Source organism: Perissodus microlepis, chromosome 17 (genome assembly GCF_051167445.1).
Source record: "Perissodus microlepis isolate ML-2025 ecotype Zambia chromosome 17, ASM5116744v1, whole genome shotgun sequence".
In the NCBI taxonomy this organism is placed as follows: domain Eukaryota; kingdom Metazoa; phylum Chordata; class Actinopteri; order Cichliformes; family Cichlidae; genus Perissodus; species Perissodus microlepis.
The window spans coordinates 19,370,264-19,397,403 of NC_140477.1; the positions used below are offsets into that span (position 1 = coordinate 19,370,264).

The 27,140-nt window shown below is 39.6% G+C and overlaps 1 protein-coding gene and 1 long non-coding RNA gene across 14 annotated transcripts in view; one reads left to right on the forward strand and one right to left on the reverse strand.

The window, feature by feature from the left end:
• The window catches only part of abcc9 (ATP-binding cassette, sub-family C (CFTR/MRP), member 9), a 77,668-nt gene that overhangs the window by 9,149 nt on the left and 41,379 nt on the right, over nucleotides 1-27,140 (reverse strand). For 9 of the 13 annotated variants that reach the window (XR_014797268.1, XR_014797266.1, XR_014797263.1 and 6 more), the window contains 19 exons: nucleotides 26,063-26,101; nucleotides 23,646-23,747; nucleotides 23,461-23,545; nucleotides 23,304-23,384; nucleotides 20,960-21,097; nucleotides 20,750-20,875; nucleotides 20,557-20,656; nucleotides 20,167-20,240; nucleotides 19,752-19,943; nucleotides 19,255-19,415; nucleotides 18,115-18,184; nucleotides 17,754-17,911; nucleotides 17,393-17,485; nucleotides 14,740-14,842; nucleotides 14,476-14,589; nucleotides 13,671-13,791; nucleotides 9,761-9,891; nucleotides 7,882-7,960; nucleotides 3,805-3,913 (listed from right to left, as the gene is read on the reverse strand). Coding sequence is in view for 3 of the 13 variants with exons in the window: in XM_084909083.1 (XP_084765209.1) it covers nucleotides 3,805-3,913; nucleotides 7,882-7,960; nucleotides 9,761-9,891; nucleotides 13,671-13,791; nucleotides 14,476-14,589; nucleotides 14,740-14,842; nucleotides 17,393-17,485; nucleotides 17,754-17,911; nucleotides 18,115-18,184; nucleotides 19,255-19,415; nucleotides 19,752-19,943; nucleotides 20,167-20,240; nucleotides 20,557-20,656; nucleotides 20,750-20,875; nucleotides 20,960-21,097; nucleotides 23,304-23,384; nucleotides 23,461-23,545; nucleotides 23,646-23,747; nucleotides 26,063-26,101 (2,076 nt within the window). In the remaining 10 variants the exon portion in view is untranslated. The remainder of the gene's footprint in view (nucleotides 1-3,804; nucleotides 3,914-7,881; nucleotides 7,961-9,760; nucleotides 9,892-13,670; nucleotides 13,792-14,475; nucleotides 14,590-14,739; nucleotides 14,843-17,392; nucleotides 17,486-17,753; nucleotides 17,912-18,114; nucleotides 18,185-19,254; nucleotides 19,416-19,751; nucleotides 19,944-20,166; nucleotides 20,241-20,556; nucleotides 20,657-20,749; nucleotides 20,876-20,959; nucleotides 21,098-23,303; nucleotides 23,385-23,460; nucleotides 23,546-23,645; nucleotides 23,748-26,062; nucleotides 26,102-27,140) is intronic. The other 4 variants (XR_014797271.1, XR_014797270.1, XM_084909085.1 and 1 more) reach the window with 1 other exon arrangement.
• LOC146369505 (uncharacterized) lies at nucleotides 2,420-5,195 on the forward strand. The gene is made up of 3 exons (XR_014797272.1): nucleotides 2,420-2,600; nucleotides 3,826-3,948; nucleotides 4,046-5,195. It is a non-coding gene; the product is annotated as an uncharacterized LOC146369505 (long non-coding RNA).

A 27,140-nucleotide genomic window follows, 5' to 3' on the forward strand; every position in this document is an offset into this window, starting at 1 on the left:
TGCTTGTTTAAAAAAATTCAAAAACATCTTCATATTTTTATACATTCGATTGACAGCCACATAAATCATAAGTCAAGATGACACTGTTGACACAAGTTGAATTGTCAGGCGCATGTCTTCAACAGGTTTTTGCAGAGTGGGCTGCAAGTTTGGAAGTTCGGGCCAAACAGGAAAAAGAAAGCAAACAAAGCGGCTTTAAATGATCATTGTTAAGATAAATAGAAGTCAAAGGCACTGAGTTCTAATGTTAAATGAGGAGAGACGAGGAGAGAAGGAGAAAATGGTAAAAAAGAAATAATTAAAAAGAAAGCTGTTCTGTTTATCCTTATTTTGTGAGATGTTTATACTGAGCTTAATGCTCATAAACATAGATTTAAATAATGACATCGGCACATGTACAAGCAATCCCTGTGGGCCAAAAGCTCAATTTCAGGCATCTGTTTTTGCTCTTGTCTCTGTATGCTGTTTTAGAGAGCTGACATCCCTAACATGGTCATCTTGGGCATGGAAGCCACGCCCACCTGCTGGTTAAACCTTCTGCTTAAGAGGGGCAGCCAATAAAAAAAATTACTGGGGTAAACTGAGGAACACAGGAACCAAAATTACTCATTTCAGACCGAAAATGAACTGAGAGGCTGTGAACAGCCAATAGAAGATTATTATTTGAAAATGTGACTCTAGTAGAGTCCGAGAACAAAAGTAAGGAGCGTGTAGATAAACAGAATAGGTCCTGTTTGCATTTAAGAAGGTTAAAAGGTTAATATAACAATTAATTCCATGTTTGTTTTAAAACTGAGGCATTTCAAATAATTATAAATAATGCATTCATTACTACTTCTGTGTGTGTGTGTGTGTGTGTGTGTGTGTGTGTGTGTGTGTGTGTGTGTGTGTGTGTGTGAGAGCCGAACTGTGTGAGAGCATCTATGATAACAGTGTGAAGCAGTCACTGCCGACCATTCACCTCAGGCTTACGTTCACATAAACAAGAGCTGCTGAAAATGCCAAAACACAGACACACACTCACCGTCTCCCACTTTCACATACAATTATCTGGAGCAGCATATCTGTCCAAACAAACAGCACATGCACTTTGTCTTTTATAACAAACAGAGTCACTGTATCATCTGGTAACACAAACACACAGAGGCTGCGAGTGTGTACGCACAAAACGGCGCTGAGTCCTTCATCTCTCCAGCGACCTCCTCGGTACGTGACGTCTGTGACAAAAGTCAGATTAGGTCCCGGCCAGAGTTCCCACTGCGTTCTCAACTGCTAACCCCACAGCTGGGACTTTGTGTCGTCATGTGACAAACATCTTTCGGGACAGAACTCAGACTACGATTTGGCAAAGAGGGTTTTTTTTCTCTCTTTCTGGTTAAGAGCTCACAATGAGGCGAGTCCGGGTTTTCCAAATCTGAGCGTGGTTAATCAAGCAGCGTGACACTCAGCTATGGAGGCTTAAAAGAGACAGTGCTCTGATGGCATGTTTAGATTTTGGTCCACTAACGTTTGTGGCAAACATCAGTGTTTCTGCATCAGACGAGAACAGGACACCCCCCAAACCGTCTGTGTAGATTTTTTTTAGTTTTTCAACTGTAATTTCAAGCCAGACAAACTCCTTCCACTGTTTCTGGTATCAATTTTCATCATCACAGTTTCAGTTTCTAAGAGTTGGACAAACATAACAGACGCAATATGCACTTGCTCTTGTGCATCTGCCGTGCATGCTGGATCAAATCTAGTGTGCCAAAACAGCCTGACTTAATTTCATCCTGGGCAAGTGGAGGCATGAGCACAGAGGTATATCTGGTGAGTGGAGCAGGTGCTGAGCCAAGGTTGTGTGGAAAAAACACAAACTCATGACAGCACAATGGAGTGCACCACGGTTCGGTTGTTTCCAGTAAAAGTTCTCCCTCAAACTCTGGATGTTTCAGTTGACTTTACTGTGATGTCAAGCGTTCTGGTTTTTTAAACTGCAGGGCGATAGCCAGCAGTCACACGGTCCGATCTGCAGTAAACAGCAGAGCACACGGCTCACCTGGTCATAACTGGACTCCTAGGAACAAATGTGCAGGAAGCCATTTGGACATAGACAAGAAATTTAAAGATTTGAATCTGGTATTTTTCTTTTATGGGCTGATTGAGGAAACTTTTTGATCATATCTTACGTTTCCCAAAATTATTAATCTAAATGCCCCCACATTAACAGGTTTATAGGAACAAGCAAGTATTAACCACAAACCCACAAAAAAAACACAAAAGACTACAGCGAGTACAAACAATGGACCATCATGGTCCCCGTGTAGTCTAGGTGTGGTACCTGCCTCTCTGCTAGTGTATGAAATGAAGTGGTGGGTGTGGCTTCTAGAAGTCATGGCCTGGCACACCTGCTACTCATCACCAATCAACGTCATATTTAAGCTGGGTCTCGAGCCTTGGATGATGCCTGACTGTTCTCCCCCAGTAGTTAGAATTGCTGAGGCTGTTTGAAATACCAAGCTGATCGTGACTACTTTGCTCATACTCACTGTTTGATCTTCTCTCTGAGCTAGAAGCCAGACACCCGAAAGGCAAGTCAGACCCCCACCAAGCCCACCCAAGTAAGTGTATTCATGTTTTGTTCTTTGAAAACTGAAGAGGAGAGGTGCTAATTTCGAGAGACAAACAGTTCGAATCCCTGCCCTAAAAAAACAGGATTACTTACCTGAAGTTCCTTATCTGTGATTCATTCCAGATGGAATTTATCACAGCTGGAATTAGCTGAAGACTGTTTAGTTTTTAACCCTTTGACTGTGTCATGTGCTTGAGTCCTGAGTGTGAACCCTAACATCCAGGACTAAAAAGCAAAGCCAACATGAAAATGTCTTAAATCTGGATTATTTTTTTATGGCCACAAGGGGGCGACTTTTGTGGCTGCCAAGAGGTTTGCACAGCTCTAAATCGGCTGACAGATTCCCAGATATTTATCCCCAGATGCTACATTGGAGGTGGTCCTGAAGGTCATACACTCACTATTAATCATGTGGTTCATCACATGTGTGCTATTGATGTCAAGGAGTAGGTGGGGTTGGATTACCTGGGAAGAGATCTCAAGACTAGTGTTGCTGCTGCTGTTCAACAATAGATGTTTGCAGTGGACATAGATGGCCTCCTTTACTTGTCTCTGACACCATCTGTCTAGTCTGTTCAATATGTGAGTGCTGGCAGCCTCAAAAGAGTGACAATTTATCTTTTACATGCAGGTGCACAGCTGAGTCTTGTCCCAGTGGGGTTGGCTCTCCTAAATTGTGCCGTGCATTTGTGGAGCGTTGGTTTTGTTTCTGCATTTGGTTTGTCGAGTTTCTGTTTGGGTGATTAGTCCTTGGGATAAACCATTTCTGACGTGCATCGCAACATCAGTTTTTTGTGTATATAAGAAACTTTTTAGAGAACCAAACAGTCAAAGTTTATGTTCACCTTTTAGCAGATAACTACTGGTTTTAATCTTGGAGATTTGAATTAAAGCCCTGTAAACAAATCTTATTCAGATTTTGTTGATGTTAACCTTTGCTGTTACCTCTCTTTACCTTTTAGGTAACAGATTTGGAAGTACAGACCACAGAGAGCACAAATTATAGTTCTGATTGGTAACACAAGAATAAAATTATAAACAGCAATCTCTGGGAAGGAAAACATGGCGAGGAACCAGATCCTAAGGCTTTACATAATAAGTCTTCAAAAAGACTGCATTTTTTTTTTTTTTTTTTTTTTTTTTAAAAGGATATAGTCAAGTTCTCTGTAGGCATGTTAATCATGAGTGTTTACCTTATTGATCCACTAAATAAGACAGGGTCCTGGAGGATGATCGAGAGTCGAGACCTGAGAGTCTGCAGAGGAAGCTTACAGATGTCAATCCCATCTATGATGATCTTTCCTGCAAATAAGCAAAACACTGTGTTCACATTCCAGGTACTTTTAGAGCCACCGACACTCCTCTCATAACAGAAAAATAACAGTTAAATTATCCAGTACAGCTTTCTTCTGAACTTTCTTTCTATATCTACAGCTCATGAAGTTCATTTATAGTGGCACTTGAGGCGCCCTGTTCTCACTGCGACCTTCTCCTGAATACTACCAAAAAACACCATTCTGCATCAGCTGCAGGAATAGAGTTCAAGCAGCTTTTCCTTCTGTTTAATCTGGAAATCTCACGGCTGCATTATAAGACAAATCACCAAAGCTTGGTGACATCACACCAGCAGGTGTGATGTCACTTTTCCCATGGGCCTCTCACCAGGAGGATGACATCAGCCAGTATAAACGAACTGTTGACCATCAGTTAACTTAATCAAGTACAATTTATTTTAATCTTTATTTATATTTTTGGCAGCCAGAGTTAGCACCTCATTTTATGCCACAGTGAAATATAGATGCATTTTGCTAATCAACTAATAGTTAATAACTCATGTTTACCTATCGGCTCAAACAGTGTAGTTTCTGTCTTGCAAAAATGACATAATTAAAAATAAGTAGACCAGCTGATGTCTCTTACTCAATACTGTATGTTAAAGATGCACTATGGAAAAACATTGCTGCACAACTGCAGCACGGAAAAATGATTGGGATGTTTACAGTGAATGTGCAACGTTGTTGCTTTGAAATGGCTGCTGAGGTCTGTTGCCATCAGTCAGTTACCTTCTTTAAACTGACTTTGCTGCATCAAGACGGTGATAAAACAGTAATAAATCAGAGTCAGTGTGCCATCAGTTCCCCATCAGCGTGCAAGTCAAGTCAGCAATCTGTTTGTGATAAATCATCAAAAATTGCAAACCTGTTGCTGTCGACGTAAAGAGAAATTCAACTGAACTACAAACAACCAGAGTTGGGTCAGAACCTCATAGATTGGAAATTTCTTTGCATATGGTGACGTAGTTGTGATGAGCTGGAGATTTTAATTGCAAAATGACACAGGTGATCAGAAACCTTGTTTTTATAAAGGAACATAACCAGAATGGAAACCAGCTGAGTCCCTGATTGCAGAGAAACGTGTCACGGAGGATTTGCACTCATCGGCACAAACTTGTATAGGTTTGCTTTAATTAAACCACCTTTAATATCGACCCTTTTCTCCTAAAGCTCTTTCATGTGGACACGATGAACGACCCTGAACAAATGTTTTTGTTCAGCTGAACACAATGTTTTATTTTCAGGGTGATGAAATCAAGAATGTTCTGTACAGCTCACTCAGAAGAGCAATCACCAGGAAGGTGCTCTGCTTTTATTTCACTGCTTTATAAGGAAATGTTGCTGACACGATGGTCTTAAATTGACAGTTAAATGAACTGTCTTCCCAGCTGTGTGTGTGAGTGCACGGAAAAAGTGACTGTGTAATCTCACCCTTGTCTGAATAATCTGTCTAGGAGCAGCCGTCATCAGCCAGAGTGAAAACAGAGTGGTACGATTACGACTTGCTTTCAAAATGCAATAACTAAAACAGACAGCTTTAAGACTTTATTTCTGCCCTCTTGAAGGAACATGTCTAGAGCCTGGAAACAAGTGCAGGAGAATGGGTCGAGCCTTTTTGTTATGTCCTTATCCTAGTTCTTTGATACAAGAGTCTACTTCAGGTTCTCTTAGAGTAAAACAAGGCAGACAAAGAACAAAAAGGCCTTCAGATTTGCACTTAGCAGGACTCGCACAAGTGTTTAAAAAGAGCTGAATAAATATTTGCTCCAACATATACATAGTACTGCAGTAGTGGCTGATGACAGAACACCTTTTAAAGGAATAATTTACAATAAGAAGTGCTTTAGTTCTAACAAAACACACTGCAATATCTATCGTCATTTTGTCTCTGGGACTCAGTCACCTTAAATACTTTTATTACTGCTCACTCTGACAGATCATTTATAGCATATTGGATTTATAAAAGTAACTCTATTAAGCTTGTTCAAGTCGTATTTGGGTCTATAAATATCATGGCCAGCTTGAATCCACATAACAATCATCTCAGATTCAGGAGGAGCAATCCAGCTTCGGTTCTAGTTGTGGAACAGTGGAACAGCTCTTTACTGTCAGGAAACTTCTGGAGCAGTCATGAAGTTTGACAGTCTAGTCTACATGTGTCTGGTATACTCCTGCAGTACTGTGTACCACAGTGTTGTTACGAGCCATCAGGTCATATAACCAAAATCATGTCTCCTTCCTCTCTCCCACACAAAGTCAAGCATGCTTTTTGGTATCTGGTATTGGTGCTGGTATTCACCAGGGTTTCCCTTGGTCCCCGATCCTACCTGTGATATTCAGGACATTGTTAGTATCAGCTTGGAGCCCATTGTGTTCTCAGAACTGCCTTAATTTCTCGTGGCACAAATTCAACAAGGTGCTGCATTCCTCAGAGCTGCTACAGATTTATCAGCTGCTCATCCATAATGTGAATCTCCTGTTTCTCCACATCCCAGAGGTGGCTACTGGACTGAGATCTGGTCACTATGAAGGCCATTAGAGTACAATTGATTTCAGCTTTGTGAGCTGGGGCATTATCCTACTGAAGCAGCAACAATACTCAGGTGGGCTGTGGTGTTTAAATGTCATTCACTTGGTACTAAAAAACCCCCCACACCATTACACCACCAGCAGCCTAAACCATCAATACAGGACAAGACAGAGCCACACTTTCATGCCGTTTACACCAATTTTGATCCTATCATCTGAATGTCACAGCAGACAACTTTGTTCCAATCTTGTGTTGTCCAGTTTTTGCACAAATTGTGTAAAGTGTAGCTTCAAAGACTGATTACCAACATGTTAGAATCAATCTCAGACACGGAGCAATACATCTCTTTGCAGCAGGGTTCTCCACTCATCTGCTTACCAGTTGGCTGTATTCTGGATATTTTCCCATATAACAGCAACGCTGGAGAGGCAGCAGTGATATCACTATCTGTGGAAGAAGTTCTGTTTCAGATCTATGAGGTTCTGACTAGACTTGAAGTAGTGAATGTGACTTTCTGTTTACATAGACAGCAACAGATTTTTCCTCATTTCTAAAAGTTAATCGATTTATTCTGACAAAGAAACTCCATGAAAGTGGCAATTTGAAATCAGTCAGACTGACTCAGTCTGACGAGTGGTTACAGACCTGATCTTCATCTTCAAAGACAACAAGATGTAGATCAATTCTAGCGAGAAATAAAAGATACTCCACACTTCTGCATCCTAAAGAAAGTGTTGCATTATTTATTCTAAGTGGGACCACAGTGTACAAAATAAACATAAAAAACTGAGCAGCTGAGAGCAAAATCTCTTTTATGCAATCACCGAAGCTGCCCCTGCTGGCCATTAGGAAGACCGCAAGATTCAGAGGCAACGGCTTCTTTTCTGAAACTAAATCCATCTTTTATAAACAGTCTCACAACAGCTTTCCATCAACCAAAGAAGAAAAAGAAATAAAGAAGGGGAGAAGGGGATGTGAAATCATGAATCCACTCAAAACCTCACAAAAAATTAATTAAATCTCACATAATAGTTTAATTTTACTCTTGAAAATCTGTAAATCCTCCTGTCAGGAACATCTTTTGAAGGGCAAGTTTTTTATTTTGTAAGTGACTCAGAGGAAACTGGAAACCAAAAACGGGGACCATAACAGCGTGATTGTTTTTGCCTTTTGGGTCAAGTAGAACCTTGGGTCAAGAGCTACTCACAGAAACAACCCCGAGGGAAATCTTTCCGCAAAGTTTCCAAACAGAATAGAGATTATCTTAATGAGACATAAACATACCGAACCAGAGAAAAACAGGGAGGCTTCAGGGACAGGAAGAAAAGCTTGAAGATGAAAGAAGTGGAAAAAAACAACGTGCTCTCTCCTTGTGAGGAGAGCTAACAGCATGACAGGAGACTCACCTTCAAAAATATCCACCATGTTGAAAAAAGCCAACGACAGAGAAGACTTCCCGCTGCCTGTGCGGCCACAGATCCCCACCTGAGGAGAGAAAAACCAATAAGCTTCACTACGCTTGATGCTGCTGTGAGACATCAGACACCTGTGTGATAACAGGGTAGCAGCTACATGCTGTGCGTGGATGGAGCTTGGTGACCAAGTGTCATTTTACAGTTTATTAGAGGCATGTAGCTGTGAGTTCAAAGAAAGCTCCAGCAACATCACACTCCACACTTTAAAACAAAGTTCACCTTAGGAAAGGATCAGCCAGGCTACACAGGTCTGAATTACTAAGCACTCCAAACACATTTAATTATGTCTTTATAGGTATCCTACTGTACTGGAGGTGCGTTTTTATGTAACACAACCATTTGGATACGTAAGCACGTCTACTCTGAATAAAATACATGCCAAGCGTAGACTGTGTATAGAAGATGGATGTAGCAACTGCAATATATTACCCACGGATTTTTGCACTCTGGTTTTTAAAACCTCTGTGTTTGGGGCTAGTTCGATTTTTATTTCATAGGCACATGTAGCCGTAGTTCAGAGGGAAGAGTGCTAAGCACTAGTTAGCCAGTTCCATACATAAACTCTCAGGGTACAATGTATAGCAACACATGTTTGCCTGTTATTCCTGAGAAACAGTAACAGGAGAATTTTACTTTGCACAGGAAAGTCTGTGGTAATTTATCTTTCAGGAGTATCATCTTCACCTTCTCTAAGCAGATGACCTTTTTAGATTTTAAATTTGATTATTAAGCAGATAACATTGCTTACTGTGCTTGCTGAGTCTGTTTAAAAATTTTAGTCTTTTATTAGTCTGTTACTTAGTTTGCAACATGAACTAGATGCAGTTCACTAACCAAGCTTACTAATGTTTTAATAATAATAATAATAATAATAATAATAATAGATTGCATTTATATAGCGCTTTTCTAGGCACCCAAAGCGCTTTACAATTCCACTATTCATTCACTCTCACATTCACACACTACAGCTACAGTTGTGGCCACAGCTGCCCTGGGGCAGACTGACAGAAGCGAGGCTGCCATATCGCGCCACTGGCCCCTCTGGCCAACACCAGTAAGCGGTAGGGTGAAGTGTCTTGCCCAAGGACACAACGACCAGGACAGAGAGAGCAGGGGGATCGAACCGGCAAACCTCCGGTTACAGATGAGCTTCGCAACCCCCTAAGCCACGATTGCCCCATTTTGTCTTTTTCTGACTCTAAAAAAAAATCACAACTCAAATAGGTGTAACACGGACTCTCTCCACTTTTGGAGTTTTGGGGGAGGTGCTCAGAGTCTAACAACAGACTTTGAGGAAAATGAAAAGGAGTTGCTTTCCATCCAAGAATCATTCAGGGGTTTTAAACTGCTCCGGTCCTTCCAATCATTACTGTGAGTAAATATTCTCTACCCCCTGAACTTCCCATTGGGCCTCTTGGGAAAATTTTCTCCTGTCTGTATGACACTGCTTTTTCATTGCAGTGTTAAGTGAGGCCCACGGTTCCTTGCAAACCTCTGTGACTCACTGCTCCTGCAGACATAACTTAAGAAAAGGTATACTGCATAACATGGACATGTACGCCAGTGTCAGACTTCTGAGTGAAGAAGAACTCTGTAAAGTCCCTGTGGGCTGTCTTATATTAAGGGACAGGCACTTAAAAATTGATGAAAATAAAATTGTATTGATGGTAGACTTAATGGGAGCTTTGCCTCCACACATCCAGCATTAACTGACTTTATTAACTTTAGGAAATGTAGTTCCACCACTCTACCAGATGAAAATTCCTGAATGATTGAATGATTCCATTCTTCTCACAGAATCAGTATTTACCTTCTGGCCTGGTTTGATGTATGCGTTTACGTGTTTGAGCACCGGTTTGAGCATTGGGTCGTAGCGCACACACAGGCCCTGGATCTTTATCTCACCGTCCTGGGGCCAGTTCTCAGGGACCTGAGAGGCATCTGTAGGGAGAGACACAGAAGGTGGTTTATTCCTCTCTTTTTTTTAAACTTTAATTCTTACTCACTCTCAGACCCTTCAGACCAGAAAACAGCTCTTGAAGTTTAAGAACACCACAACGAAAAGCAGACCTCTTACAGCTGCTACTGTCTATGTTACAGTCCTGGATGGTGTAAACAGGAGCTATAGACCATGCGGAGCATGTCATAACACCACAGATAGGAGACTTTGCCCATAGATGGGACTGGGTGTGCTCAGGATGGTATGGGTGAAAGCCAGTGGACCTTTTACTGAAATTCTGATTATATGCCACAGGATTTTACTGCTAAATATCCTGCAGTTTTTGAACGATTCAGACTCTATCCAGTACTCTATCTGATAATGACACTAATTTTTGCCTCAAGTTGTAGCTTTTTGAGGCTTCAGAACTTAGTTGGCATCAGTCTGTGCAAGCATTGGTAAACTATAACAATTCCTTTAAAACTCAATTTGTGTTTCTTTGTTTCTTTGGATAAGGTTTCTGTTATTGTTAGTATGTAGTTTTCTTTTCACACAGTTGTTGGCAATTTCCTATTTTATCCATTGTTTATGGTTTATTTTCCAGATTTCAGTTCTTAGCTTTAGTTACTGTTGACTTTAGGATTGTGTGTAATTAATTCCCCTTTGTGTTTCCATTCTGTTCCTTTTTCTGTCTCATCTATTTTTCTTCCTTATATCTGTCTAGTTTCTTTAGTTTCTTTAGTTACTTCCTGTCTTTACTTTGAAAGGTTCAGTTTTCCCTTGTGAGGAGTGTTTCGTCCTTTCTCTACACTCACAGATTCATTGATTGTCTTCAACTGTGTTTTGGTTCCCGCCTGTTTCCCCTTTCAGAAAGCACTTAGGATGCTTTCACACCTGCTGTGTTTAGTCCATTTAAATTGAATTCTAGTTATTTTTCCTCGATGGTGCAGTTCATTTTTGCAGATGTGAACACAGTAATCGCACTCAGGTGTAAAACAACCCCACTAAGATCCTTTGTAGGAAGGATCTTAGTGGGGTTGGTGAAGAACCAATCATCTATGATGTAAACGTGATCCGACCTCGATCTGAACCAACTAAGAGGTGCACACTGCAGGTCTGAGCTAAAAAAACAAACAAACTTCCCTTTGCCTCGTATGCTTTGAATTCTGGAATGTGGAAAGGTACTATAAATGTGCAAAAGTCAGTATGGACTAGCAACTAGGTGAAATGAATGTGAATTCTCGATGTTCTTCAATAATCCTGATCATAGCACCTTATTCCCATATTTACTTTTGTTGCCCACATCTGCACATCTGGCCAACAAGCGGACTGAACATTCTCAAAGTTCACTTGAATTTTTTCTCTGCATGAAAAACAAACAAAATAAGCTATAAATTTATAAACTCATCGACTGATTCAGACAAGACTGAATGAACTGCAGGTATGAAATTGCCCTTAGGTGTAGAAGAAAGTGTTACAGAAGGACCAGTCCATTTACCGTACCTCTGAGTTCTTCAGCTTGGGTTTCTCTGTGTTTTCTAAAGAAGTATTCCTACTGTTTCCTGGATGCTTTGCTCTCTGCTAATTCTTACATTATAGAACTTTGTTATTTAATCAGCCTCAGATGCTCATCTTATGTTCAGTTTTTGTCACCTAAGTCCTGCATTTGAGTCCACAACCCTGAACACACAGTGGTTCATGACAGGAACACGATCCCTGGGCAGAGATGTGTATAATCACCCGCAGAGGGCAATCACAGCCAGAGTGACTGTACCTCAGGTTTTGTTTTTTGTTCTTTTACACGTCTTTGCTATAATATTGCAGCCAAATTTCATTTGCTTATTTATAACTGATTATTCATTAATTTTGATCCCTTTTGCACATGTTTGTTACAATTCTTTCCTCCCTGGTGTTTTTATGCTCCGTTATTTAGCCTCTGTCTCTTTCACATCTCATTTTGTTTCTAATGTTGGTGCTACATATGCACTAAAACAGGGGCATGCTGACTTTTTGGGCCATGGTTGTGTGTTCCAGTAGTGCTACTAATGCACTGAGGAAAAGGTCAAGAGGCTCTGGGGGGCTAACAGCTAACCTCTGTATTCCAACATGCTCACAATTAATATGGTAGCATGTTACAGTTTAGAAGATGTAGTTCTGATCAAGTTTACTTTGCTGTGTTAGCGTGCTGTTTGTTTTGGTCATAAACCAAGGGGACTGTTTTAACTGAAACAAAAAGATGAAGAAAAAAAACGCTCTCCATCCTGAGTTACAGTAAACAATAAAACCGCTGCTGGGCAATTATTCATATTTTAATATCAGTTATGATTTTGGCCTCCAACAGTCAACTAAAGAAAATAAAGAAAATATTTGCGTGTTAGCAGTCCTGTGACATGCTACAAAAAAGCTGAGTCTGCGTCCTGCATTGATCATATTACTGCACTGAAAGGTAAGGATTTCATAGTCCTGCTTATAGCTTACTCCTCGTTTATCCTCTTTTATCAGTTTGCTGGAAGCTTCCATGATGTCAGTGAGGACTTTGGTTTTGTGGGTCATTTACTGTAAGAAAAAGGCTTCAGTGGAAAACTCAATCAGATGGATGATGCTCATATGAGATACAGAGAGGCAGAGAGACAGAGAGCCAGTTCTTAACTGGACTTTGGATTTTATTTTAAAGAAAAATTTGAGATAAAGTATTTTCTCGTTCCATCGTGCCTCCTTTTTTTATCCCTTCACTTTCTTCTATCCATTCATCAAGCTCAGGAATTGTTTTTGTTATGTTTCCCGAAATACTGTAGCTGCTCTGCCTCGGCGAAATGTTCTTTGGCTGACCAGCGAAAAATTTTCCCGTTTTGTACAACATGTAAAATAGTTTGGTTGGGTTTGGTTTGGTTTAATTTTGGCCTGGCTAGGCATTAGTACTCTCAGTGGTACTATGCTAAATTGATTAAATAATGAAGTGTTCATGTTTTGTCATCTCTTCAACTGGGAAAAAAAGATGCCAGAAGCTTTTGCATTTCGCCATAGAAACAGTCCATAAACCCAAACACACAACTTCTGGAGTCATAAGCAAAAAATAAAACTATGAAAAAGGTTTTACACACATACACTCACTGAACACAGTGAACCTGTTCACATCACATGCATACTGTACAGTCACAGTCCACTCCATTCCTTTGGCAAACAACCATACATAGATCTGTGTGTGTGTGTGTGTGTGTGTGTGTGTGTGTGTGTGTGTGTGTGTGTGTGTGTGTGTGTGTGTGTGTGTGTGTGTGTGTATCATGTGTAACATCAGATGTCTAAATGTGTTTACAAAGTCCACAGTTTGTGCCATTGCACTGCAGATGCAATTTTATCACACTTTTATATACTGACGCTGCTGGTGGAGATGAAAAGACATACTCCGCCATGTTTAGGCCACATTTTTCCATCAAAGACGTCAAAGCTGAGCAGTAAATAGACACCAAAGGCCTGCAGGTTTGCTGGAGGAACTGTGGAAACCACAGTGCAAACCACTCGCATGTTTACTGGGATTGTCTGGTTATTAAAGGCTGCTGGAGACGGATGTGGAGGGCACTGCAAGGCATTTTTGATTGTATAATTCCCCCACAAAGTAAGTTTATATATTTTAGGTCTATACCTCCAGAAAGGATGAAAAGAGGAGTAAGTTCTTAGAAAGACTCTGATTAAGAAGAGCTTATGATGAATACAGGGATGTAAATCACAATAAACATTTACAAAATGTTGCTATATCTGCTCCATCAGCCTAACACTGAGTTACCCATAGAGCCCTCGTAGTTCTCCGACTCTGTGCTGAGGAAGCTGTTGACCTTCTTCACAGCTGCCATCTGAACCTCGAGGTCTGCCAGGTTCCTCACAACCCAGTTCAGGTAGTTGGTGACCTGCACAGAGGCATTTTTGTAGCATGGAGATCATATTTATACACCAGGATCACTTTGAATGGCACCATGTGTTGCCAAACTGAATAATTGGTCTGTTGCTTCTGTTGTTGTTGTTGTTAATGGTTTATATTAAAATCTAGCCTGACAAGCTCATTTGGTGTTTGTTTTTTTTGTTTGAGCCACAAAATGTGTTAATGAACCCTGTTGGTGAAGTCCTGCCTAAAGCTGTGTTCAGAAGCATAAGTCACAAAACAAACTATCATAAATTCCTTCCAATCTGAATCAAATAGCTCCAGTCGCACACAAACAGTAAAAGTAAGCTTTCAGGCTGTCAGCAAATCCACATTGCATGAGAAAATATCAGATGATTAATAATTTTTCTATTGTAGGAGAGTGTATTTGGCTGTATTTATGTTGTCAGGTGTAAATTTGCATTGGTTCTCATCTTTGCACAGACTTATTACACAGTAGAAATGATCCATTAAATAGTAAGTAATATAATTTAAACTCAGCTTGTTTGTTCTCCCGCGTAACCCCGGGTCAATTTAGGTTTGAAACACTTGCTTTTAAAACGCAGTAATTTAAATTAGTGTCTAACTACGAATGGAGGGCAACTCACTGACTGAATAAAGAGTAAAAAAAAGACAATAACAATAAAATGAATACATAAAAGAGAAAACGCACAGTGAGGGCGTAGGTAAGGCCCAGGCCCACCAGACCTCCGGGATGAAGCCCGTAATGGAAACTCCATATTGAGGCTGCTGCCGCTGCCAGTACAATCACTGCTCCAAGGTAGTCCTGCAAAGACATCAGGAAACAAAATATCACTAATACAACATATTCATAACAAATCCCAACCCACAGCAAAAGCTTCAGATCTTATCTCTCTCATATTTATATAACCAAACACTTTCTCCTCTTCTGAGTCCGATGAAAAGAGTTTCTCACCGTTCGGACCTCGAGCCAGCGGTTGGCAGCAGACAGAAACAGGTATGCTGTGTTGTTGGTGTCGGTCAGCTCCAGCATGCGCTGTTTGAACCGAGCCTCGTGTCTGCAGCAAACATGTAATTGAACAGAAGACACATCAGTTGTTTAACGGCTTCACCAATGCACTGAACTGCTGGTGCCCTCCTGCCTTTGGCTTTTGATCACTTGCTGACATCATCTTCCCCTAAATCCTCAATAATGAACACAAACAATAAACTCACACAGGGAGTACAAATAACAAACAAAACGCAAACAGGAAGTAAGAGAAGTACACTGTTTTTCAATTAAAGAAGGGGAGCAGCTCGACTGTACTTCAGCCTGCTGAATCTCAAAGTTTTATCTTTGTTTGCATTCAGTAGTAAATCACTGCCATCTAAACCAGACGTGGTTTGGAAGGAGACCAGTGGTTACGATAATGGGAACTATCCCACGATTGCCAAGAATCTGTCTCAACACCAGATTCACTGTTTTTGTGTGTGTGTGAGTCCTTCAGTGTTTGTATATTTGTGTGTGTTAGGAAGAGGAAGTCCTCAGGGGAAACGAGGAGAAAAAAGCGTGAGAGCTGCTTAATGTTGGATTATCCGGACGATGGGAACGAGGCTGAATACAGAAATACAAGAAGATACTTCTCTCGCTACCGCCACAGGAACGGCAGCAAAGCACAACACAAAATGTTTGAAAGTAAAACCTAAACTGTGACAGCTTACCAGAGAGCTGCAAAGACGGCAATTCTATCAATCTAAAGGGCTCTGAACAGCTCTACTGTGGAAGGTGACAGGATAAAAAGTGCTAACGGACACTTTAAATCATTCCATAATGAAGACAACCTTCCCTGTACCCTTAATGAAGTGTTTTGACACCTCAATAAAGACGTGTTTGATGACCATTAGAACGGTCTCCAGATTTTTCCAAGCCTTGCTGCACAGGCAAAGATCATCTTCAATAAACTCAGTCATTTCGCTCTATCAGTCAGCCCGAAATACGAAACCACTCAGTTCAGAAAAGAGCTTCAAAAGTTATGCAAAAGAACCAAATGTTTATGTACACATTTACTGTCATTTTTTTTCTATGGAGATCTCTTCTGTAGTCACACTGTGTGGACTCAACTTCAAAGTTTGGAATTAGGCATGCAAAGGTGATGCCTGTGAAGGACTGAATGCAAAAGCCAGTCAAAGCCGGTCTGCAGCAGATAAAGCCCTGGCCACGCGTGCCAGATAGCTAGCTGGATAAGGAGCTGAGCTGCACCAATGCAGGGATACTTTGTTGCACTCTGACTGAGGCTTTATACTTCCAGGATAAATCTATGGTATGTAGCCTACACCATAACATGATGTATTCTTGCCTAGAAATGGAACTGCACGTCACACTGACGCAACCCACAGGTGTTGTGATTGGTCTATTCAATACTATAGTTTCCTCTGAAGCAATAGTACTGATTTAACTTTTCCTCAAAAGTAAAAAATCGTTCTTTCTACGAGTTGTTTTTGACCAAAGCTAGCTGACCAGTGTCTTCATTTGCTCTCATAATGTCACTAACAGCACATTTCCTCTCTCATTGCAGAAAGATTTTATGTCTTTGCTTTGCCTCTTTCATTTTTATATCTTTTAGATCAGTCATGTGCAATGATGGATACACCAGTAAAGTTGTCTTTTATGTGTTATTGTTCCCTTTATTTAGGTTAAAATTGGCTGGAAGTCTGGAAGGTGTGCAGTGATGAGAAATAATCAGTACCTACCCTTAAATGTGTTAAATCTAGAGTAATGCGTCTGTATTGAGAATGTAAGGAGTGGAAAGTGGAGATATTTGTGTTAAAATTTAGCGATAGGAATCAAAAAGATGTCAGAAAGATAAGGAGTCATGTAAAGTACAGATGACTGAAAACTATAGGTATATACAAAGTACTTGTACTTTGTATTTTCATATCAGTGTCTATTGGGCCCAAACATTGGTATAAAATGTCTCCATCTTTATATTTGTAATAATACAGCACAAACTTGGGATTCATAGCAAATTATGCAGTGAGCTTTTTTGGACCTCCGCGGGTCCCAGACCTCACTTTGAGAACCGTTAACTTACAGTGCCAGTCTAGCTTCTCAGTCACCCAGGTCAAGGTCATTTAATGGGCTTGACATGAAAGTAAGTGGACTTCTTTTAGGCTCTTGACAATGTTCTACCTCTTATCTAAATGTGGCATCAGAAGTGGAAAAACCTGAGATTTGAAACATCTTCAGGAACTTAAAAGAAGTTCACTTGTTTTCAACTCAAGTTACCACAGGCAGAAGAAAAAAGACACAAAACATTAAAATAAACATGAAAAAATGTTCATGCCTGTAAAACATGACTGAAGTACATCTTTTACAAAAGCTATGCCAATACACGCTATCTTCTGTATTCGTGTTGATTTCCAGTTTGAACTTTAGTAGTTTGAACTGAAGAATATAAAAAATTCACCACTGTTTTGATTTCTTCTGTTTACGAATGATCTTCTGCAGAGCACAACGGAAACTCTCTTCTTAATAGCAGCTGTAAAATCGTCTTTCACATTTTTTGACCAATTTTTAGGAAAAAAAAACAAGGGTTGCAAATTTCAGTGCATGAAAGACAAACGTGTACCTGAAAGCTCGTATGGTGGTGAGACCTTCTGCAGTCTCAGAGAAGTGGCAGAGCAGAGGAAGCTGTGTTGAGTCATCGAGGTCTTGGAGGTCCCTGAGAGGAGGTGTTTTTACATATGCATATCACTTCATATGAAATCTCCCATGCACAAGTGTACACATGCATATTACACACTGAATCCTATTTGCATGATGTCCTCTGGTGTACTCATTCAGAATTCATGTTCCCATAAATCATCAAGTTGATGTTTCCTGTTTCCTGCAGTGAGGAGATTCAGCTCACTGCATCTAAATAAACTCCCTGATTTGTTTAGATAGAAAATCTATGCGCTGCAGCTACAACAAATACACTGTGGACATACTTGGAGGCGACTCTGAAATACTTCTGAATGAAGTAGAAGGCCACAGCCAGGGGAACCAAGGCAACCAGGAAAATAGGAGTGATTGAGGCTATGACCCCGATGCCTGACAAACAGAGCAGCGTGGATCTCGTCAAAGATTCCAGCGTTGAAGGAATATGCTACAATGAAAGGAAATGAGGAAGTGGGAGTTCAGTCATGTTTGCTTCCTTCTTTTAGTTTAGCAAAACACAAACAAATCACAACTTCACTTTGACGGCTAATCAGGAATAATAATTAAAACATCTGTTCAGTGCAGCAGTTGTGTATACGCTTCCTCATGGGCCTCGAGTCCATTATCTCTTATGCAAATTCATCAGTTTACCTGGTCGATGATGTTGGTATCAGCTGAGAATCTGTTGAGGATCTGCCCCAAAGGAGTGATGTCAAAGAACCTGTGGAGAGAGGTGTTTAAAGAAGGGTTATGTAATCCTGAAGAAAAGAGAGGGAGTCTGCAGAAAGAGCAACAGAAAACTTTCCATCAATTACGAAGACCGATGATGAGCGAAGAACAGCGGGACAAGTGCAGCCACACACACAAAACTCAACTGTTTCCTTAGAGATGCGGCTCAAGTGTGAGGATGGTTCGCCAAAGTCCCCAGTCACACTCAAAAACACACTGTTCAGCGGATCCATCCATCCATTTTACATAATTTCCCCTAGGGATCAATAAAGTATTCTGATTCTGATGATTTTCTACCACTTACAAAAGTGATGTGAGGAAATACAATCAACGCTCCCCTGACTCTCTTCCATTCATCACCACATATTACTCTTCCAACAGCACACTGCGGCGTTTTCCAACCCAGCCCAGAGATAATTCATCCATGTCCTTGCTCCTCCAAGTCTAACATACCCAAAACGCCTGCACAGAAGTTCAAACTACCTTTTGATGCACAGTAGTCTAAATGACTGCACCCTTCACCCCGTCGTTAGGGGTGACCCAAGACACCATTCAGAAAAAGCTCAGTTCTGCGTCTTCTAGTGCCAGTCTTACTATTATTATTATTATTTGGGGCACTTCCTACAGCCATAGGTGAGCCATATGGCACAATGACATAGGTGCTGGATCAAAACCGCCAGCAGATTTATTAAAAAGGTTAATCCACATATCAACAAGCTCCCATGTAAAGGCTTCACTCTTTAGGATATTTGTTAGTCTTCAAACTCAGAACGCTAATTAACCAGCAAATGCACAGCTTGACCTCCAGGGTCCATTCTCGCTTCAGCGCAAAAAACCAGCACAGGTTATAAGTAAAATAAAAAATACAACTTTTACACACACCTTTACTACCAAGTAAACACATATAGATTAAAAGACTAAGAATTCAGCATGTAAAAGACAAAAACAACTTCCAACAGGTTATAAAAGCAGACGTAGGTTTGCTTAAAAGATTAAATGTGAGCTTCGAGCTTTTTTTACAGATGTCTACTCTGGTCTTGTTGCAGTTCTCCTTTTATGTACCTGATGGGAGCGTGAATGATCTTGTTGAGGAGGTTGTGGTGCAGGTTGGTGGCTGCAGAAAGACCAAGAAATTCCACAGTGAGGGAGGTGATGAGGCATAAAGTGATTCCAGCCGCGCACAAGATGATGAACACTAGCAGATAGTAGGAGTCCTGCCCTCGCTGACACACAACAAGACAGAAATCACACCATGGAGAAACAAGAGCAACATGTCAGAAACTAATATTATCATTAAATGTTTCTAAAATGCAAATAGAGCCACTGTGATGTCACCAACTGGTTTCTGATCTCTGCATTTCTAATCATTCAGTTAAAATGTACATTTAATTTGTATATATTTTCCCTTATTATGCTCTCTGCAACATTCAGAGAGTCAACAGGAGATTCAGTTCATAAGTGATTTTAATACATTATCCCAATAAAACCCATTAAAACCCTAATAAAACCAATTACAATCCCAGTAAAACCCATTAAAACCCATGACAGACATATTGTACCTGCACTGTGGTGTTGGTGGGTCTGGTTCCATTAAACATGTCTGTTCCTGTTTCTGCACTGTTATTGATTTTCGACGTCCAGTTAGCCAACCAGTAATCGATCGCCACAATGACGGAGTGTTTGAGGAGTTTAGAGAAAATCATGAGGAAGACCATGAAGAACCCCCCAGAAGACAGGTAACACCAGCACACCTGAGAGAGCAGCATGGATCATAGTAAGAAAAGCAGTAGTCACTGGTTATTTGGTCGGTCAAACTTGTTATTCCTCTAAAAAAATAGTAGCAGGTAACTAACACTACACCGAACAACTGTCCAGTAAACTAGCTCAGGTTATTTTTCTTTTGTAGCAGTTAATGTTGTTGCTAACAACACTTTAAATCACGAGAAAATGTCATTGTGCAGATGAGTGGATTACCTTCCACGGGATCTTTGACCTTCTGTTGGTGGTCGTGGAAAAGTTGTCATCGTCTTCCTCCTCGGCTTCTTCTTCTGTTAGAATAAAATCACATTTAGAAGATATCATTTTTATTTTAAGGTGATTATAAATTAACCATTTTAATCATCACAGATGGTATTAAAGATGCCATGGTGCTAATTAGTGATAAGTTACATTCAATTAAAATACTAGAAGGACTTTTGAGTACTAACATGTTTCCTACAGTAAATCTAGAATATTTTGGAGAAATAAGCACTCCACCAAACAATGAACCCTAAGATGGCACTATGTCTATGTGTCATCATGTCTTTTCAGGAGGAAACTCTGACAACATGACTCAACCAGTTACACTGAAAAGGAATCTGTCACCTTCATCTTCATCATCTATTTGGTTCTTGGCCTCTCTGGAGTAGAAAGCTCTCCTCAGCGTCTTCCTCTCAAGTGTTGTTTGACTGTCCTGCTGAATGTCCTACACACCGGAGGAGTGGATATAATAGGAGAAACATTAGAGTAGACAGAAAGCTTTAATAAACACTTAGACAGCTGCAGATTTATACCGTACCTTCTCCAGCCCTTGATCCTGCCTGTTCATCAGGGTTTTCCAGTGGTCATAAAGTTCAATGTCATGAGTCTGAATGTCCTTCAGAGTTCCCTCTCGCAGGACTGTACCATCCTTCATTGCTATAATCTGGACAAAACACACAATATAATGTTAAGGTTCAATGAAAAGTGAATTTATGACATGTATGTTCCTGCAAACAGAAGGCCCTACCCAGTCTGCATGTATAAGATATTGCAGTTTGTGGGTGACGAGAACCACGGTTCGTTTATCATCCTGCAGAAATTTAAGGATTCCTTCTTGCATCAAATGATCACTGAGGTGGATGTCAAGTGCTGAGAATGGATCATCCTGCAAGATTTAAGAGAGAAGCATGGATATCAGTTAATCTGACAGACGAATGACTTTCTCAATCTGAAATGCTTTTATACATATTCAGTTTAAAAATGTTTAGTCCTGAATACTTATGTAATCAACTGGTTTAAACTAACATTTGTAACACTGACACATACGTCCTCTGCTCTGTCATGTTTCACTCTCATAAGTGAATACCTGGAGGATCACATTTTGTGAGAAGTATTTATGATCATAAAAGACTTTCAAATTGAGTTTATTTTCAAATGAAAAGCAAATCTGACGTATATTAGATTTATGACAGACAAAGCCTTAATTAGAGATGTGGTGGATAAAAGTCTCTTGAATATAAACAATAGTCTATATCTTAATGCTCAGACCCTTACTTGGAAAAGTCTATTTTGTACTATCTGTACTATGTTACCATTGATTGTTTTTTCTTTTTTAAAAAAAATTTGTCATGAGAAAAGTTTTTTTAAAAATCAAACAGAAAGTTTCTAACCTGAAAATGAATCCAACAGGAAGTGCAAGAATATGCAGTTCCTCAAATGGCCACTAGAGGCTTGCTCCATACACTATGCTAACTTTAAAGCTAGTTGAGAGGTGTCATATTTTTTGGCAAGTACTATAAATGGTCACTGGTTTGCTTCTGGCTGGAGGCACAAATCCCCTTTGGGGTTATATCTGCAAAGCCATTTTTGGGGGGCTACCTGCTTTGGTAGACCCTTGTGACAAGGGAGCACCTAAAAGTAGCTGTGGAGTCACAAAAGACGATTTTGGTTTCTGTGGAGAGTTTCTCTCTTTAGGATAGCTGGACAAAAACTCTCCGATTTAAATTCAGTCTTTAAATTTCCATTACGAGGGGAGAGACTACTTTGACTGCCAAGTAGCTTTGGCTGCCGCCTTGTCCACTTGTTAGCTTTTATTAGCATGTATCTATGTTGGCTGGGTGAATCTGTGATGTCAAAAGGTCATCACTTCAAGCTTTTGGAAACCAAAATGTTAACTGTCAGTTTGTTCAATTCGAGGCTTCAAAACAGAAGGTCATGGACCAGTGGGAGAGCTCACGTGTGTACATTGTTTATGTACAGTCTATTTTCAGTCTATTTATGTACAGCATTTTCTTGCAACACTGGACATGGAATAATCTGCAGAAAGATTAAACCTAAGCAAGCTTTCAGTTTCCATCATAAGGAATGCTGTAAAGGAGGCATGTGGAGGCAGGTAGGTATTAGTATATTGTACATCATGATGTAGATGCTGTACTTTAAGTTGCATTTTTTATATAAATTCAGTTTGCATGGCTCCTCTTCTGTAAAAGACATTTAATCTCACTTAGACTTCCTGGTTAAATAAAGGTAAATCCGTAAATAGATATTTATACTTTATGAAACAATGGAAAAAACTGTAATGTGAAGTTTCCAAGCAGAAATGATTAGTCGCACCATGTAAAAGTTAGTAAATTCTCCCTGTGTCTCTGTACTACCTGTTCTACCTCATTTCTGAGATAATTTTGATTATATCCAGCTCTTCATCACAAGTTAAACTCCTCGGGATAACAGCCAGATGTCCATTAATCTTTGTGCTAAGAGGCGAATGCTATAATGTGTGTTTTATACTGTGTTAATGAAGCCTGTGTTATGGCTGTTTTATGTCTTTCGATGTGAGAGTGTATGACGCATATATTCCAGCCCTGATATCAGATATGAACAGCACAAAAGAAAAACATTCCCTCCTCATTATACATTTCATTTTTTTTCTTAACCATCGTAGACATTACAAAGGGTCATGAGTGTATAAAAGAATTCCACTGATGGATTTTAATGAGGAATGTATGCTTGCTAGTGGACTAAAAATCGAGGTGGCAGCAGGAAATTACACAACTACTCAGGCAGATAAACAAATGACAGCATTCACTGTCATTATCCCAAAGGCCACAATGTACTGTGTGTCACATAATACATCACTGCATGATACATTTAATTACATAAAAAAGGGAAGATTAGAATACTAGAGAACTTAATCTTGTAAAGAAATGGCATTATCTAATTTGGCTACAAATTAGGAGTAAAAGTCTTTATTTTACATTAAAAATTTTCAAATTGCACATTGTGAAAAAGAAAAAAAAGACAGAACTCAGCAGGGTTTCCAATGTTTTGAACATTAAAAAGAAAGTTTAAGGGAAGGAAAATTTTAAGCTTACCAAGAAGACGATGTTGGTGTTTTGGTACAAAGCTCTGGCCACACAGATTCTCTGCCTCTGCCCTCCACTCAGGTTGATGCCCTGACACAGAAACAGATAAATTAAATCCCTTCATGTGATTATGTTTTTTTTTAAGGCAAATTAAAAACTTGCATACTCTCTCTCCAATCTCAGTCTGGTCTCCGAATGGCAGCAGGTCAATGTCTGGCTGCAGAGAGCAGGCGTCAATCACTGCTTTGTACCTGAAAAACACCCATGAACATGTCAGGAAAGCTCTCAATGTGCAACACGTCAGAACACAAAGCACCGCTGAGCTGTAACTGTGAGCTGTGGGGTTCTCACCGCTGTTTGTTGAATGGACTACCGAAGGTGATGTTTTCCTCCACAGTAGCGTTGAGCAGCCAGGACTTCTGGGCAGCGTAGGCAACAGAGTTTCTGTTCTTGCTGTGTGCACCACGGGAAATAGAGGCAAAAAGATACCAGGTAAAAAATGCAGGTCATGGACTCATAAAGCTTTAAAGAGCAGGAATACTGATCCACCTTCACAGCAATGTTGCTTACAGTTCAGCATCCTTATGATTGTTAAAGTATTTAGTTATTAATAAAATAAGTCATCCACTAAGGAAAAGCTAACCTAAAAAAGTAAAGCAATCTGTTTTCTTTAACAAATAAAAATACTAGTGTTTAATTCCAACATTACGTTTTAAATATAAATTTTTAAGTTTAATCTGGGAAATTCTTTTTGTTCTCTAAAACCTCTCCATTGACTTCAGCACCATAATACAACATCGCAGCTTTATTTACAGTTATCAGTATGTAGCTTTTTGCTGTATCTAAAGGCTAAAGCTAACATAAGATCAGTACTCCTGTTCTGATCAGCTTTATGAAAGTGGGACCCAAACATAAAAACAAAAACAAAACGAGGAGGAAGAGAGGGAGGATTATGTTTGTAAATCTGTCAAACTCCACTGCAATGTAAAAACAACTTGTCAGATATGAGGGATAAATATCAAGGTCATGGATGAGGTTAATGATGAGCTGCAAATTATCAACAGTTAATAATGATAAACAACAACATGACATCATCTACAGCAACACAATCAGGAATACAAACATCAACACGTCAAAAACCACTGCTGGGAGTCTGAGCTGAGACCCGCTCTGGTGTGAAGTCTATTATACAGCTGGCTCCTTGAGGTGGCAGTGTAAGGAGTCTTTGGGTGCTGCTTAGGCTTAATTACTGATTGTCTACATGTGATGAGGTGTTGGTTAAGGGGTGCCTGAGGTTGGCTAAGAGGGAACAATACATCTTTGCTCCCAGCTGCTGATTTCATCTTAAATTTAGTAATTGATGGGATTATGTAAAGCAAATAATCCCAGTATATGCTGTTGTAAGTCCAAAACTGGAAACACCATTCAAAGCCTGAAAATGAAATTCACCAGTGTGCTAACATTTCTAGTTTTTGCATACCATTTTTTAATTATCTAACACTTTGTCAAAAAAAAATCCCATTTCTCATCTCATTTTTTCATATTTATGGTTGGGGTATCCTTCAGCTGTGGTTTTTCTTTCTCTGGCCTTGTTCCTCTGACACAGGTTTGTTGTTAAAACTTTAAATCAACTAGCAAGGCTATGAGTCTAATACTTTTATTTATTTTTGTGATCTAGATTTTACAAAATTCCTAAAATGCTTCGCCCATTTGAGGGAATGAGAAGGCTCCAGTGGGCTAATTAACAGACAAAAAAGGGGAAAAAGTTCTAATTAAAATTTTCTTTTGAACCTGTTGACATGCCTACAATTTTTATTCTACAACCATCATATTACCCTCAAATCATAAGAAAATTAATCTTCTTTCCAACAAAGTCTTCCTCAAAGCCACCACATGTATATTTTTTGATCTGAAGCCATTAGATTGAGAGGTCTGTCATCCAACTGCCACTGTCAACAAACTGCTATTATAAATAAACTTTTTTGGAGAAAAAAGTAATAAAGTTTCTTTTTTGGTGCTATCTTCTAGCAGAAATATCGCAATTGCATCAGAAAGTCTGTTTATAGTCTGTTTATTTGTTTGTTTGTTTGAAGGGGGGGGGGGGGGGGGGGGTCCAATGACTCCCAGCAATAAAAACAAAAACAACACACATGACACGTGAACAAAAAGCAACACAATGAGCAGAACACTCTGTGAAGGCTGATGGTCCTGAACACACACAATATGACCTGATGTAGCATCTGTGGACTGGTTCCTCATTAAGCTGCTGTCTTATTGAACTTGGTTCAGGTTTAAGAACTTCAATCACATTTTAAGTCCTCATAAGCATTAGATAAAGAAAATCTCTATATTTAGAAAGTTAAAATAATGAAACGCTTACTGGACTTTTTACCTCTTTACAAAACAAAAGAAAAAATCCATAAAAGTAAAATAATATTGCATTAATAAACTGGCAACCTTGCATTGCTTTTTAATTTCAGTATTATACGCTGTCTATTCACTAAAGAATTATGTTTTTTGTCTATGACTAACACTATATAATATTTATTTATATAGGTATAGAAAAAGACAGCTTATATGTATGTGTTCGAGAACAACAACCTGGCTATTTGAAAAATGGCAACTTCTTCTGAGGCACAGTAACAATGACAAATGGAGTTAAAACTGAAAGAGGAGGAGAAGCAGAGGAGAAAGAAGAGGAGGAGGTGAGACTGAGGGGTCAAAGGGTCACATCATTCTGAGGTTGAGACCAGAAGAAGAGCGAGTACCTCCTGATGTCTTCGTCAGACTCCTCTGCCTCTGACCAACTGTCAAAGTCAGTGTGTTAGAATTAGCCTATTGCCGTCCACTGCATGTATATTTGTGCTTACGTGTGAACACAAGGACAAGACCACCGCAACAAAAGCAAAGCGATAACAAAACACAAAAGATGAGCTGCTGCTTCGTTTTTTTAAGGAGGAAAACCAAAAGCACGAAGAAGAAAAAAAACATGAAAACAAATGGAAGAGCCACGTCGTCATGTCAAACCCCAGCCTGCCAGCTGTTAACTGAATTAACCTTCCCACCCAGAAAAGAAGGGCTGTGTAAGTGATGCAGTCATTGTCTGTTTGTGATAATTAGGTTTTGTGGCTTCCTCGACAATGAGGTCGTGTATTTTCTGCGACCGAGAGCGTGTTTGTGTAAGAATCATATCCCAGCTTAAACGAGCACAGGCATAAACAGAAGAGCCTTCAACAAACAGAGAATCTTCAATCAAACTGCTAAATCAAGCCTATTTACAGAAGGATGTGCAGCATTAAATACGCCCTGACTGCACTTTAAAAAGTATCCAACCCTCTCATGCTAATTTAAGCTCAGAGACATTTTCAGTGTTACTTTAAGGATGTACTGTTTCTTGTTCTCCAGCTCCAGTACTATTGGAGGACTAGTAATAGAGTTAGTAGAGTAGAGTTGAAAGGTATACATTTCAAAAATTACATGGTTGTCAAAAGTCATACACAAAAGTCAGCTAATATATTTAAAAGTAGTGAGTGAGAAACTGGCAAGAGGAGTGCTAGAACAAAGAAAACAGTGCAACACTGTGGTGTATAAACCTATAGAATAATGACGTGTTCAGTTTAATCAAAATCAATATGATGATTGATGTAATAAATATGCATAGATGAGCAAATAGTCTTTTCTGTTTCTTGCATGTCAAATGCAACATGTCAATTTTACTGTTACATCTACAGTTTAACAAGACATGAAAAATGAGTAAAACCAAATTAGCTTTGAAAAAAAGAGAAAAGTTTAAAAGCATCATGTGTAGAGGCTGCAGAGAGGACAGCATTTATACTTTTGAGTTTC